This window comes from Lontra canadensis, unplaced genomic scaffold (assembly GCF_010015895.1).
Source record: "Lontra canadensis isolate GAN:19392208 unplaced genomic scaffold, GSC_riverotter_1.0 scaffold6, whole genome shotgun sequence".
Lineage (NCBI taxonomy): Eukaryota > Metazoa > Chordata > Mammalia > Carnivora > Mustelidae > Lontra > Lontra canadensis.
In genome coordinates this window covers 34915641-34932154 of record NW_022631000.1, presented here as the reverse complement: position 1 = coordinate 34932154, position 16514 = coordinate 34915641, and the positions used below count along the sequence as shown (strand labels likewise).

General features: G+C 34.8%; 1 protein-coding gene across 5 annotated transcripts in view; it reads right to left on the bottom strand.

The window, feature by feature from the left end:
• LEKR1 (leucine, glutamate and lysine rich 1) overlaps positions 1 to 16514 on the bottom strand; it is a 184839-nt gene that overhangs the window by 85161 nt on the left and 83164 nt on the right. For all 5 annotated transcript variants that reach the window (XM_032852585.1, XM_032852586.1, XM_032852582.1 and 2 more), the window contains 2 exons: positions 10491 to 10666; positions 1078 to 1263 (listed from right to left, as the gene is read on the bottom strand). In XM_032852585.1, coding sequence (XP_032708476.1) covers positions 1078 to 1263; positions 10491 to 10666 — 362 coding nt within the window. The remainder of the gene's footprint in view (positions 1 to 1077; positions 1264 to 10490; positions 10667 to 16514) is intronic.

Here is a 16514-nt window from a genome sequence, read left to right as displayed (position 1 = left end):
GAAAACAAACAAATTTAAAGAAATGAAAGGACATATATTCTTGAATGAGAAGATTTGATATTAAAAAGGCTTACTATCACTAAAATGTCAATTCTCCAAAATTTACTATATAAATATAATGTAATTCCAGCTAGAATCCCCGACGGGATTAGAATTAAATGAATTGCCTTAATGTTTATGTGGAAGAATAACTGCTTGTGAATCTATAATAAAAGTATAAAGACTGGAGGAGAAATACTTTACTAGATAACTATTTAGAGTCTTTGGGTTAGAAGTAAATAAAGGATCTTAAAAAGTTCAAATCAAAGAATAACTCCAAACATATATTTAAAAAGTAAGAATGGTGGAGGGAGAAAAGACTTACCAGCTATGAGAATATGCTATCAAGTCACTACATTCGAATGAATATGTATTACTGGTATTTTAAATAAATTAGTGGAACAGAACAGAGAACACAGTAATCAATGTTATTAGCATATATAAAATTTTAACATACGACAGATGATAGTACTATTCAGTGGAAAGGATGGATTATTTAATATATAAGACTGATACAACTGGTTATCCACTTGGAAAGAATAAAATTAGACCCCCACATCTCACACCATATAAAAAACACATCTTACATGTTTGTTTTTGTTGTTGTTGTTGTTGTTTGACAGACAGATCACAAGTAGGCAGAGAGGCAGGCAGAGAGAGAGAGGAGGAAGCAGGCTCCCCGCTGAGCAGGGAGTCCTATGCGGGGCTCAATCCCAGGACCCTGGGACCATGACCTGAGCTGAAGGCAGAGGCTTTAACCCACTGAGTCACCCAGGTGCCCCACATCTTACATGTATTAATGACTTAAATGTAGGAAAACTCAGGAGACTATCTGTACAATTTAAGAATGGGAGGCATATTCACTTAAGTCTCATCACTCTAAATAGCAGAATGGGAAGGGAAGATTGTAAACATGGATCGCAGACACAGTTATTGACATAGTTACTAGTAATTAGGCATATTTGCAACAGAAACTAATTAAAGCAAGATTTTATTATGGCTAGTTGCTAACAACAGCAAAAAACAATTCTCTTTTACCTAGTACTTCTTTTTGCAAGTCATGGCATCTGGTTTGCAAGTTTACTTCCTGTTGTTTGGATGTCTGAATCTGCTGAGACCTCAATATGGCTGCATCTGACAATAATTTCAGATTTTTCATTTCCTCTTCAAGGCATATCTTATTTCTCTGGGACACTGTCAAACTTTTCTTCAGTATCTCTATTTCTGTAAGGAAGATTCAAAGTTTACAAATAGACAAAATTGAATCATAAAACATTTCCCCATAGAATGATTATTTCCTTTTAGAAAATTAATAGTTGAAAGTCAAGATGACTTTTCTGTCGGCATAATGACACCTAACCAAAAAATTTAAATTTAGTAGTTATTCTGAAAAAAGAAATAAAAAGGATTATATTGCTAAATGATGCATGAAAACTTTTAGTAGTTTAGCCTTTAAATTGTAATAAATGGCAATCCATCTTGCTTCTCAAATACATAAATGAATAACATAATATCTGCATAATGTTCCGAGTTTTATTGAAATTGTTTTCTTGGCAACATGATTGAGAAAAGTAAATTTAAAATGTGCTAGCATGAGCTAGTTGGGTGGCATTTCTAGGAGAGTAACTAGAGTACATTCTATACAAATTATGAAGAAAGGCGGTAGCGATGGAGAGGAATAAAAATATGCAGTGTCTAAAACTAATAAATTTATGGACAGAAAGTATTAGTTAATATACCTTAATGATTCTAATAATACTCTGTGCCCTCAAAATGAGACCAGAATTTCATTATAGCAATCACTTGTCATTATTCTATCTACCTAGATTAAACTTAATAAAAATATGCCTTCATAGCATTATGTAGATTTAAATGTGCTAGTTTTGTACAATTTTGTGAGAAATGCATGGAGCATATTATCCTTCAGAATAATTATCAAGCTCTCCTTTAATCAGTCTCCTCAGCACTACTGTCTTAAACCAGTATTAAAGTATTTAAAGAACCACACAATAATGATAAAATACTATAAAATTTGTACAACCACAATTAATTTGAATTGATGAGGATGTGGTCTACATGAAAATCTGGACAGTCTGCTTCTTCAGATAATTCACTCGGCATCCCCTTCCTTGGTTAGCTTATCCTGGGCCATGTGATGGGTTTAGCAAGTGACTGGGTATCAGATGAGTTTGACTTGGTCTTGGAACCACCATAGCAGCCAGAGGGGCAACTGAAAACCAGAATCAGAGATCCATCAAACAGACATGGCAGCAGAGGCAATATAGCTGGCAAGTGGTTATAGGAGAAGTAAAGTGGTAGGCTAGACAGATAAGGAGAAGAGAACATGCCTTAAAGGACGGTGATGAATAGGATTAGGAATGTGGTCCAAGGAGAGAAAAGCAAAATATCTCTTGTGGGTGAAGAGTATGTCTAGAAGAAAACATGATCTTTAAGACAGATCTAGGGCATGAACACACGGGGTCTAGCATCTTCTTCACTTTTAATTATTGCTCAAAATAGAAAAGCTGGTGGAGTGACTGGGTTGCTCAGTTGGTTAAGCATCTACCCTTGGCTCAAGTCATGATCCTCGAGTCCCGGGATCAAGCCCCACATTGGGCTCCCTGCTCAGTGGGAAGTCTGCTTCTCCATCTGCTCGTTACCCCACTAATGTTCTCTCTCTCTCTCTCTCTCTAATAAATAAAATCTTTAAAAAAAATGGAAAACCTGGAGAAATAACCTGACAGAGACCAAATAAGTAAGGTTCTACTATATTCTAATGAATGATTATTTATATGGGAATCTTTTTCCTAAGAAAAACTGTATGCTTCTAAATACTTATGGATATGCACCCATTTGTATAAGGAAAACTGCTAACCCACTAGTGCATAAGATTTTAAAAGAAGAGAGTTTTAAAAATATGGAGGTTGCAGTTTTTCTTCACACCTAAAAAGTCTTGGGTATTTCTGTATCCATAAAGGTGGCTCCTTGTGCTGAATAAATTATATAATATCCTAATCATATCTATGTTTAAGTCAGAATGACACTGCAGAGGAGCCTGCACATGCTGTCACCTATTTTTCATTTGCCAGAATGATACTGCTTAGGTTAGCAGGCTGACTCTGTAAGTGTACACTATTCTCGGTCTCTAAAATAACTACTCATGTCAACATGACTTTCTATCTGACATTAAAAGAATAAGAATCTGCGATACAAATTTATTTGTGAAATATATTCTAACACATGGAAAAGTACAGCAAGATTTCCAAACTAACAGGAGCTGTTTCTAACATGAAATTTGGAGAGTAAACTCAATGAAATTTGGAGAGTAAACTCAAACTCAAATTTCTAACATGAAATTTGGAGAGTAACTCATCCTTGGCAAATTACACATCCCCTGTTGTTTGGCAATCCTGCTGTCAAATATTCAATCCTACCTTCATCCTTCTATAACCTCATAACTGTCAGCCATGTGTCCCAGTTTGGAGTTCAGAAGTTATGATCTTTACCAGGTTAACCTATTCTGGTCATTGTACCCATCTTGTATTTCCCCTGTCTCGGCACCCCTATGAAGAAGGTTCTCCTAACCTCATTCATTTGGCCTGCCACTGTTTATATGCTACCAGGGCCTAGAAATCTTGTCTGATGCAATCTGGAAGTGACCTAAATCTTCCTGGAACTTTTACCAATTTACACCATTTTTTACTGCACTGATCATATGTTTACACATGACCAACTATTTGACTATAAATTATTTTAGGCCAGAGATAATACCTTGCTTATTTTTTTTATTAACCCATAATTTCTACCATGATGTCCTAGAAATAATAGCAGCTCATTACATACCTACCAAATGAGTAAATTCATTTCTGAAAAAAACTTCTAGTTTCTGATATACTGGTTGAATATCCTGAATATTTTTTTACCCTTCATTTCATAGGCAAGCATTCTGAGCCCCCGATTATTTAATGTCAGACTAGATAAAGCAATAAAAACACATAAGCAATTGTGTGTGTTTAATAGGCTATGCAAACAGGCCTATTCTATCCCCAATTTCTTCAATTTTACGAAAAATGTGGACTATATTTCTAAGACTAATTCAGAACTTGAATTTTAAAAGTTCAAGAGCTAGTCAATCAAAAGTTACTTTGAGGATGGAAGCAAATTGATTATACACTTAAAATACTCTACCTTTGTTGTGGTGATTCTACAATAAAGGATTTTTTCCTGAAATTTCTCTTATTAAAATAGGTGTGCTTTGGTTTAAGAAAACCTAATCCATGAACATTTGAACTTAAAAATCTTGATTACATAAAGAGAAAGCAACTCATTAGAGGGGTAAGAAATATTTCACTCATATCTGCTATTCAATAATAAACATACTTTGTCAGCAAGAAAATATTAAGCAATGCCTTTTCTAGGAATACTGTTTTGGCTTTGATTTAAACCTAAATTTTAATGTGCAAATCTTTTAAAGTATCTTGAATAAAATTGTGCAATGTGTATGTGGTTCATGATATTTATTAATTTGTTAGGGCTGCTGTAACAAAGGACCATCAATGGGTGGCTTAAGCAACAGAGATTAATGTTTTTCACAGTTCTAGAGGCTAAGAAGTCTGAGATAAGGTATCAGTTGTGTCGGTATCTTCTGAGGACCACAAAGGACAGAGCTGTTCCAGGCTTCTCTTCTTGGCTTGTAAATGGCTCTTCCCTCTGTGTGTGTCTGTTTCCAAATTTCTTCTTTTTTATAAAGAACACAATCACAATAGAGTAGAGCCCACCCACTTGCATTTATTTCTTTAGGACCCTAACTCCAAATACAGTTATATTCTGAGGGATTGTGTCTTCAATATATGAATTTGGGGAAGTGACAAAAATCCAGCCAATAACACTACATTTTAGAATATTTATTGGCATGTATATTGTGATTATAAATATGCCAAAAATAAATGAGCATGTGATGGATTAAAGATAAAATGGGAAAATGAAAGCAACTGTGTTAGGACAAAGGAATTAGGATTGTGAATTAGGAGATTATTTTACCTCTTATAGAAATGTTTCATTTTTTTATGTCAACTTTTCAACTGAAGAACTATGCCATGCATAATCAAATCACCCCATAAGGACATATCCATGTAGATCACAAATAAAAGCTGGTATTTTAAAAAAAGTATTTATCATTTAAAATGCTTGTAATATCTTCAAAGTGTAAAGCTAATACAGGTTTTTAGATTTAGAATAAGTATTATATAATGTTAGCTAATGAAAGTACAATTACTAGTATTAGTCTTATACAATCAATTTATCTTGATAAGATTTTTCTGTTGTTCTTAGCCACATGGACTTAAAATTATTTTAAGTCATTATGTTTTTAGGAAACCTCTATAATTTTAGACATTCTAATAGATGTGTATTTCACTTCATTATAATTTTCATTTCCCTAAATGGTTAATGATTTTAAACAATTTTTCACGTGCTTTTTTCCACCTGTATATACTTTTTTGATGAAATTTTTCCTGACATATTTTGCCCATTTCCTAATTAGTCTGTTTATTTAAAATGTAGAGTTTTGAGAGTTTTTCATGTATTCCAGATTAAAGTCCTTTGGCTGATCCACGAATATCTTCTCCTAATCTGTAACTTGCCTTTTCATCCTCTTAACAGGGTCTTTTACAGAGCAAAATTTAATTTTGTTGAGGTTCTATTTATCAAGTTTTCCTTTTATGTATCGTGCTTTTAGTTCAAGTCTGAGAATCTTAGGTCCCAAAGATTTCTAGCTGTCCTTCCTCCAACTGAATGGCTTACTTACCTTCATCAAAAATCAGTTTAGCATACTTACATGGGTCTAAATTTATATGTAAATATATTTAATATATTAATTATATACTAAATAAATATGTTTATCAGATAAAGGGCTAGTATCCAAAACCTATAAAGAACTTATCAAACTCAACACCCAAAGAACAAAAAATACAGTCAAGAAATGAGCAGAAGACATGAACAGACATTTCTCCAAACAAGACATCCAAATGGCCAACAGACACATGAAAAAATGCTCAACGTCACTCGGCATTAAACAAATATAAATCAAAACCACAATGAGATACCACCTCACTCCAGTTAGAATAGCTAAAATTAACAAGTCAGGAAATGATAGGTGTTGTCGAGGATATGGAGAAAGGGGAACCCTCCCTATACACCGTTGATGGGAATACAAGCTGGTGCAGCCACTCTAGAAAACAGTATGGAGGTTCTACAAAAAGTTGGAAATAGAGCTACCCTAAGACCCAGCAATTGCACTACTGGGTATTTACCCCAAAGACACAAATGTAGGGACCCAAAGGGGCACCTGCACCCCATTGTTTTTAGAAGCAATGTCCACAATAGCCAAACTATGGAAAGAGCCAAGATGTCCATCGACAGATGAATGGATAAAAGATGTGATGTGTGTGTGTGTGTATGTATATATATATATATATGGTGTGTATATATATATATATATATATACACAATGTGGTGTGTGTGTGTGTGTATATATATATATATATATATACACACACAATGGAATCCTACTCTGCCATCAGAAAAATGAAATCTTGGGGCACCTGGGTGGCTCAGTGGGTTAAAGCCTCTGCCTTCAGCTCAGGTCATGATCCCAGGGTCCTGGGATGGAGCCCCACATCGGGCTCTCTGCTCAGTGGGGAGCCTGCTTCCTCCTTTCTCTCTGCCTGCTTCTCTGCCTACTTGTGATCTCCATCTGTCAAATAAATAAATAAATAAAATCCTTAAAACAAAAAGAAAAATGAAATCTTGCCATTTGCAATTATGTGGATGGAACTAGAAAGTATTATGCTAAGTGAAATAAGTCAATCAGAGAAAGACGAGTATCATATGATCTCACTGATATGTGGAATTTAAGAAACAAAACAGAGGATCACAGGGGAAGAGAAGAGAAAATGAAACAAGACAAACCAGAGGGGAGACAAACCATAAGAGACTCTTAATCAAGGAAACAGCCTGAGGAATGCTGGAGGGAGGCAGATGAAGGCATGGGGTAAATGGGTGATGGACATTAAAGAGGGCATGTGATGTAATGAGCACTAGGTATTACATAAGACTGATGAATCACTGACCTCTACCTCTGAAACCAATAATACATTATATATTAATTAATTGAATTTAAATTTTTAAAAAATATTTAAAAAAGAAAAAAATAAATAAATGGAATACCACACCATAAAAAATCAGTGCGGCATATTCATGTGGGTCTAAATTTATATATATAAATATATTTAATATATTAGTTATATATGAAATTTATTTAAACTATAAGAACATTAATTTTCTTCCCTTATTTTAAGGCTACAAGGTGCCACCAGGAACACTTCTTTAGGATAAATGTGTGGACATACGTTTTTACTTGCGGGGAGGTGGGGCATAAATAACAAAGAAAAGAATTTCAAGGATCATTGGATATGTGTATATTTAGTTTTATAAAAAATACCTGTCAGATCTTTTTGCAAAGTGGCTATAATATTTTATACTCAAACCAATCTGTGTAAGAGTTTCAGTTGCTTTCCTTCCTCACCAGCATTTGCTGTTTTAAATCTTTTTCATTTTAGCCAATTTGGTGGGTATGTACTCTTGACATTTCCCTCTTGACCAGTAACACTGAGTGCTTTTTCACGTCCTATTGGTCATTTGTAAATGTTTCCTTATGAAGTGTCTGTTCAAATCTTTTGGCCATTTTTGATTGGATTTTTTTGTCCTATTATTACTGATTTGTTGGTGTTCTTTATGTAGGCTGGACAGCAGGTTTTTGTCACATATTTTTTAAAAATATTTCTTCTGTCTGTGGCTGACCTATTCATTTTCTTAATGGCATCTTTTGATGAATAAGTTTTTAATTTTGATAAAATTTAACACATCAATTTTTGGTCTTTTTCTTACTTCTTTGCCCTATCCAAGAAAACTTCACTTACTTCCAATTCATGAACACAGTTTGCTCTATTTCTTTGATATTTTTAGCTTTTATATTTAGTTCTATGATTTAGCTTGAATTAATCTCATGTACAATGTAATGTAGGAGTTGAGGTATATTTTCCCATATGGGTATTCAGTTGTTCTATTACGATTTGTTGAAAGACTTTCTTTCTCCCACTGGATTGTTTTGGCACATCTGTCAAAAGTGAAATAATCATACAAATAGGATCATTTACCTGGCTATTTTATTCCATTGATCTATTGATGATCCAGATGCCATAATACATAATAAATCTTAGAGACAGGTGACATTAATTCTCCACTGTTTGGAGACCTTTAGAAAAGTTACTTTTTAGTTTATTTATTATCTTTTTAGCTTTATCTTTTTGTATTTATTGGTTAGTCATTGCTTTATGAGTTATATATCCTTTTTAGTCTACATATAAAATATATTGCATCATATCACATAAAATACAAAAGAAGTGCAACCATTTGCATCTATTTACTCCTTCCCTCCATCCTTTATGTTCCAGCTGTCATAAGTTAAATCAACATACTTTATAAAACCCACATATAATAATTCCTACTTTAAATAAGAATATACAATTTTTTTAATTCAAAGGAAAAAAGTCTTTAATAATACTTACCATATTTATCACTTATGGTACATTTAATCCATCACAAGGGCCCTGGGGTTCTGTTCACTTTTTTTCAATGTTTATCTCTCTTCTTCAAAATGAATAATTTCTACTGATCTATCTTAAATTCACTGGTTATTTTTTCTATAATCACAATATGCTATAGAAGTCTATCTAGTAAACTTTTATTTCAAATATTGTACTTTTCCATTCTTGAATATCCAATTTTTAATAGTTTCCTGCTGAGATAGTCTATCTTTTCATTCATACTAGCTTATTTTCCTTTATGTCACTGAATATAATTAACAGGTAATTTGAAATCTTGATTAGTTATTTCTATCATCTGGATCAACTCAGGGTAGGTCTCTGCTTATATCTAATCTCTTGAGTATGGGCCATGTTTTGTTGTTTCTTCCCAGATCAAGAAATTTGGGGTTATATCCTGAACATTGGGGATGTTATATTATAGAGACCCTGAATTCTGTTATGTTCCTCTAAAGGGTAGTGATTTTTGACATTGTTTTACTTTAATAAGCAGTTAACTTGGCTGAACTCAAACTGTAAAATATATCTCCCCTTGGGTAAGCAGCAGTGAAAATATCAATTATCTTAGTCTTTGGTGGGTTGTTTCAAGTCTTCCCTGTGCACATGTATTTCAGGAATAGGCCAAAAATTAGAAAGAGCTTATATGCAAACTCTGAGCTCTCCCTCTCTGATCATCTCTTTTCTAGAAAATTCTTTCTCAGAGGCTGCCTTAATCTGTGTTCTCCAATCTTCAAGCCAAAAGACTATAGATTTCTATCAGAGTTTTAGCTTTCTGGCATGGAACACACTGTACCTGCCCTCAATCTAATAGCCTTAAACAACAAACAAAAATAAAAACAAAACCCCTAAGGAATTCACCCAGTTCCATTTTCTTCTTTTAACAACAACAACAAAAAAAATCGTAGCCTTTTAGAAAAATGCCTCAGTTTTAGGTTCATAGAAAACTTCAGCAGAAAGTACAGAGAATTTCCATATAACCTCTGTCTCCACACATGCATAGCCTCTTCCATCATCAAAATCCTGCACCAGAGTGCGACATTTCTTACAATCAATGAACCTATACTCACACACAATTCCCCCCAAATCCTTAGTTTATATTAGGATTCACTCTTGGTGTTTACATTCTATGGGTTTTGACAAATGTATAATGGCATGTATCCACCATTATAGTATCATACAAAGTATTTTCATTGCTCTAAGAATCTTCCATGCTCAACGTATTCACCCTTCCCTCACACCCTGGCAAAAACAGATTCCTTTACTATATCTATAGTTTTACCCTTTTGAGAATGTCATTTATTTGGAATCATATATTATGTAGCCTTTTCAGATTAGCTTCTTTCACTTAGTAATATGACTTCTTTCAATATTTGGCATTCCCTCTGTTACGTGCTTGACTTTAGTCACTCTCCGGTGTTTTTAAGTAGTTATTCTGTCCAGAATTTATCAGTTATCTGAGGGAAGGCTGATCCAACATGACATACTAAATCACGAACAGAAGAAAAAGTTTTAAAATACAAATTGGCACATCTAAAAGTAATAAACAGACTTCTGGTCATAGCTCAAGATAGATGTATCTGGTTTATTTTAGATCAGCCTATAATTATTGAATTTTAGGATTCAAAGAAGTCATAATGGCCAGCTAGTTTACCAACCCCAACAAATTTAAAAGTTGATCATAAGTCCCATCACATAAAATGAAGTATAAGTATTATCTCATTACTTATGTACCATATAGCAAAAAAAAGAAAAAAAAAGATGATTACATTCTAAATATGCACAACAAACCTGTAAAGGCTGTTTCACTTATGGATTTAATTTGTAGAAAAACTTCTCCTTTCAGTGAAGTCCAGTTTTGAAAATTATCATATACTTCATTTTTAATACTGGTTAGCTCCCTTTTAGTAAAAGTAAGTAATGAAAGAGTCTTATTCCAGAAATATTTGTACTCCACCAATCTTTGACTGTAAAACAGTTTAAAAAATTAGGAATTTTAAAAATAGCAAGGATAATAACAAATATTTCTTTGAAAAAATGGTTTTCTTTGAAAAATGGTTTGAGAATGACCATATAACCTACTGTCTAAGTGGAGACAATTTTGAACATAAAAGGAGGCATTATTTGTATTCTTTGAGATGACAGATATAAACTGGGAATATCCCAGGAAAACAGGTATATGGTCACCCCAACTCATTTCCATTATTTTAACTATAAAGACAGCTAACTATTCCATACACATTAATTCAATTAATGTTTTAAATTCATTAACAAAATACTTAGTGAAGAAAATTAGGTCAAAGTGACATAACCACAGAGACAAAATGAGAATCTCAGATTCATAGACAATATTCTTGCTCCATACCATGGTTCTCCATGCTGTATGAAACCTGGGGTAACAATATAGAATACCTTTTAAAGTGATTGATCCAGTGCTTTTGCTTCATGAAATGTCACAGTTCAAAGTAATCACAGATGTTTTGCAATCTCAGTGATTTTATTATTTCAGATGTCCTGGCTATAATTTACCTAATAGTCAAAAAAGATTCAGGCATAGATCTGGGAGTTATTAGCAAAAAAAGTGGTGACTGAAGCCATGGAATTGTAATTATTTGGTTAATAATTATCTTCCTGGGGGTACCTGGGTGGCTCAGTTGTTAAGCATCTACCTTCGGCTCAGGTCATGATCCCAGGGTCCTGGGATCAAGCCCTATATCAGGCTCCCTGCTCGGAGGGAAGCCTGCTTCTCCCTCTCCTGCTTCCCCTGCTTGTGTTCCCTCTCTCACTGTCTCTCTCTGTCAAATAAATGGATAAAATCTTTTAAAAAATAATGGTAATAATCATCTTCCTGGATGAACTGTATCTATGATGCAGAGACTAAATCTGTCTTATTCATCACAGTTTCCCAAACACCTAGCACAGTATTACCACACAGTATATGCTCAACAAATACTGCCGAATGGATAAATGAGTAAAAATAATAGATCACCCAGGTGGAGGAATGAAGAAGCGAGAAGGGTTGAGGATAAAACACTGGACAACACTAACGTTTATGGGACTGAAACAGAAAAGAATGCCTCAAAAAAGACTAGGGAGTAAAAGAGAAGAAAAACCAAAAGAATAATATCTGAAATCCAGGAAATACAAGAATTTAAACAAAAAAGTAGTGGTCAGTGTTTAAGCCTTCAGATAAACACTGAACAGAGTCCACTGTATCTGGTATTAAGGAGGATCTGGTGATCTCAGAGAGAGGCATTAGGTAGGAAAGACAGGGCAACAAAGTGGAAGTGACAAAACAGGTGATACCAGCAATCAAGAACCTTGACTTAAGTGGCAAGAAGAGAAGGAGGAAAATGCAAAGTAGAATGGTTTGTTAAGATAGGAGACACCTAAGCGTGCACACAGCTGAGTAACAATACATGTACAGTCAGAGGCTAAAAACACAGACAAGAGATGCAGTGAATTTCTTGTGCAGTCCTAGAAAAGACAGAGATAGGGTAGAGGCTGAAAGAGTAGCCTTTGTCAGGAAAAAGGGTGGTGTCATTCTATTGGTAACTAAGGTCCATCTGAGTGATCAGAAGCCACAGGGGATGCCTCACTCAGCATGCAGAGCTGGAAGCTAAGAGAGATGCTAAAACTGGTAAGACAGGGAGAGAAGAGCTATGAACTAAATCAAGGTCAAGGGGCTAATGGTTTGGCATAAGGCAGCTGCTGAGAATAAGCCATGTGGATGGGAGTCAGGGCTTACAAGGATATTTAACAGAAAAAAGACTGGATGTGGATGCAGGTGCTTCTGTAAGTAGAAAGGCAGAAAACAGAAAATTCAAGGTTGTTAGCCATAAGAAGATCAATGTTCTGTGGATATCTTATAGGATTAGTGGTGAGTGGAAGGAGAGCTTTCTTGAAAAACAGAATACAAGAATGATATCTACATGAGGCACCTGAGTGGCTCAGTTGGTTAAGTGACTGACTTGATTTAGGCTTAGGTCATGATCTCAGGGTTGTGAGATTGAGCCCCACCTCTGGTCCCATGCTAGGTGTGGAACCTACAAGATTCTCTCCCCCTCTCCCTCTGCACCCCCCTATTCTCTCTCTCTCTAAAAAAAAAAAAAAAAGATGTCTATAAATTAGGTTAAAAGTGTGCAATTATCCACAGAATGAGAAAAATCATTACAAATAAAAATTTTAAAGTTGATGAATTCCACTAATATCACAAAATATAGGAAAATAATATAACTTCCTAATAAGTAACAGCTCTATAATACCTTTTATTTTTTAAAGATTTTATTTATTTATTTTTAGAGAGTGAGCCTGGGTACCATGCACGAGTGGGGATAGTGGGAGGGGGAGAAGGAAAGAATCTAGAGCAGACTCTGTGCTGGGTACAGAGCCCAACTTAACCAGCTTAACCTATGTGAGCCACCCAGGCATCCTATTTGCAATTTTTGTATTCATGCTCTTGTTCATATGAGAATCATTTTATATAATACTTTATGTGGAGAAAATATAAAAATTATGTAGCTTTTCATCTAGCATAGCCACTAATTTTTCATAATTCGTAATTTTGAAATTCTTTCAGCTTTATAGTTCATTATTGATAACACTATGTAAATATTATACATAGTCCAATTTGGAAAAATCTTATCAAATTTCTTTATAGGATTATAAGATTATAACCTAATTTATAGCATTTTACCCACAGTAGAACTTCTTTCAAAATTTGAGTCAATCCCCTCAAATCATGCCCATCATTTTAGCAACTAATTTTATATAATATTCTAAATCTTTTCTGTCATTTCAACAATCTTCCAAGCATCTTCACCAAGAGTAGATTCCATCCCAAAGATTAGGAACATTTCAAGTGTTTTAGAAAATGACTAGGCGGGGCACCTGGGTGGCTCAGTGGGTTAAGCCTCTGTCTTCGGCTCAGGTCATGATCTCAGGGTCCTGGGATCGAGCCCCGCACCGGGCTCTCTGCTCAGCGGGGAGCCTGCTTCCCACCCTACTCTGCCTGCCTCTCTGCCTACTTGTGATCTTTCTCTCTGCCAAATAAATAAATAAAATCTTGAAAAAAAAGAAAGAAAGAAAGAAAGAAAGAAAGAGAGAGAGAGAGAAAGAAAGGAAGGAAGGAAGAAAGAAAGAAAGAAAGAAAATAAATGACTAGGCTTAAATTGACTTTGAAATGAGGAAGCTCATAAACTAATCTATCTTAGATGCCCTTGATGTGGTATGATTTTTATGTTGTATTCAGTGATAGTAGCTTTTGTAAATCAGCAAGACACTTAAATCTTTCTTCAATGTATTTGAATAATTAACTCCATTTCAGTAAATGGATTATGAAATAATCCATTCAATATTTAATTGAAAATATTTCTTTCTCTGAATGAATTCACCTGTAATATAATCTGAAAAAAGTTACAATTCTTTGTCAAAATAATTTCTATGCTTAAATTAATCTTTATTGTTTTTATTCCATTAATTTTTTTAAAATTCACATACACCCAAATTTTTCGTCAGTGATATCTTGCTTGTATTATTGAAGCATTTTAGAATGTCTTTCCAAATGGCAACTTTAATAGTGTATTCCCAACTCAATTTTCCCTTACTCAGATTCACAAAATGCTTGTGACTACTCCACTGGCACACCAACATCAGAAGTTTAAGAAAGGGGAAATCAGACTGGAAAAAGAAAGGATTTTAACCAATTACAATTAGATCATCTTACTATTGCTAGGGGCCCTCAGAACCTTAAAAGGGGCTGCCGAGTGAAGGGGTCTGAAATTTGAGCATCATTGAATTCATAGTAAAGGCTGTGTTTATAACATTGATTTCCTTTGTGAAATAGGAAGGAAGATACATAGCTGCAGAGAGATGAGTAGTTGAAGCAAAAGAGTGAGGAGTTAGAATAGTGCTGGAGGAACTAAAGGCTTGGTGTTTCACAATTTGTTAAGTATGAAGACTGAAAGTTGTAAGGGTAATGACAACTAAATGAGCAGGGGTAAAAGGAGTTGGAATATTGGAAACTCCTCTAGACAGAAACATCCTCCACATAAAAAATCTGAAAGAATACACACACACACACCCCAAACAGGTTGATGAACAAACAGGTTCATCAATGTCACAGGATAGAGGATATATGATCCATATGCAAAAATCAGTGTTATGGCTATATACGAATGGTAGTCAATCACAAAAATAAAATTAAGAAAATGATCCCACTCATAATAACATCAACAATAATAAAATACTTAGAAATAATTTATAAAAGGAGTGCAAGACTTATACAGGCATAACTTGGAGACATTGCAGGTTTGGTTCCAGACCATCACGATAAAGCAAACTTCACAATAAAGTGAATCAAATGAATTGTTTGGTTTTCTAGTGCATATAAAAGTTACACTTAGGGGCGCCTGGGTGGTTCAGTTGTTAAGCGTTTGCCTTCGGCTCAGGTCACGATTCCAGGATCCTGGTATCGAGCCCCACATTGGGCTCTCTGCTTGCAGGAAACCTGCTTCTCACTCTCTTCCATTTGTGCTTTCTCTTACCATCTCTCTCTCAAATAAAGTCTTTTTAAAAATTAGTTAAAAGGGGCGCCTGGGTTGCTTAGTCGTTAAGCATCTGTCTTCAGGTCAGGTCTTGATGCCAGGGTCCTGGGATTGAGCCCCGCATCAGGCTCCTTTCTCAGCAGGAAGCCTGCTTCTCCCTCTCCCACTCCCCCTGCTTCTGTTCCCTTTCTCACTGTGTCTCTCTCTGTCAAATAAATGCATAAAATCTTTAAAAAATTATGTTTACACTATAGTCTATTAAGTGTGCAGAAGTTTTAAAAACAATGTATATATCTTAATTAAAAGTACTTTACTGCTAAAAAATGCTATCATATGCATTTTCAGTGAGTCCTAATCTTTTTGCTGGTGGAGGGTGTTGCCTCCATGTTGATGGCCTGCTAACAGATCAGGGTGATGGCTGCTGAAGGTTTGGAATGACTGCAGCAGTATTTTTTTTTTTTTTTAATCGTACACAAAGGTGATTTTTGTTTTCTTTTTTGAAAAAAGGGTGATTTATTAAAGTATGGGGACAGGACCTGTGGGCAAAAAGAGCTGCTGCCCTGGAGTTTTGAGGATGACTGATTATACATTTGGGAGTTGAGGGAGGTAAGTAAAAAGGAAGGTTTCCAAAAGGACTTTAATATGCTAAAGAGGACCTAAAATAAGACAGCAATGAAGTCTGTCATGCCAATTGACCCTTCTTTTCACAAATGATTTCTCTGTAGCATGCAATGCTGTTTGATAGCATTTTACCCACAGTAGAACTTCTTTCAAAATTTGAGTCAATCCCCTCAAATCATGCCCATCATTTTAGCAACTAATTTTATATAATATTCTAAATCTTTTCTGTCATTTCAACAATCTTCCAAGCATCTTCACCAAGAGTAGATTCCATCCCAAGAAGCCAGTTTCTTTGCTCATCCATATGAAGCAACTCATCTACTAAAGTTTTATTTTGAGATTATAGTGATTCAGCCTTATATTTAGGTTCCACTTCTAACTCTAGTTCTCTTGCTTTTTCCAGCACACCAGTTACTTCTTTCTGAAGTCCTGAACTCCTCAAAGTCATCCATGAAGTCTGGAATCAACTTCTTGTAAACTTCTGTTCATGTTTATATTTTGACCTCTTCCCATGAATCACAAATGTTCTTAATGGCATCTTAATCTTTCCCCTGAAAATTTTCAGTTTATCTTTCCCAAACCCATCAAAGCAATCACAATCTATGGCAGCCAGAGCCTTACAAAATGTAGTTCTTAAGTAATAAGATTT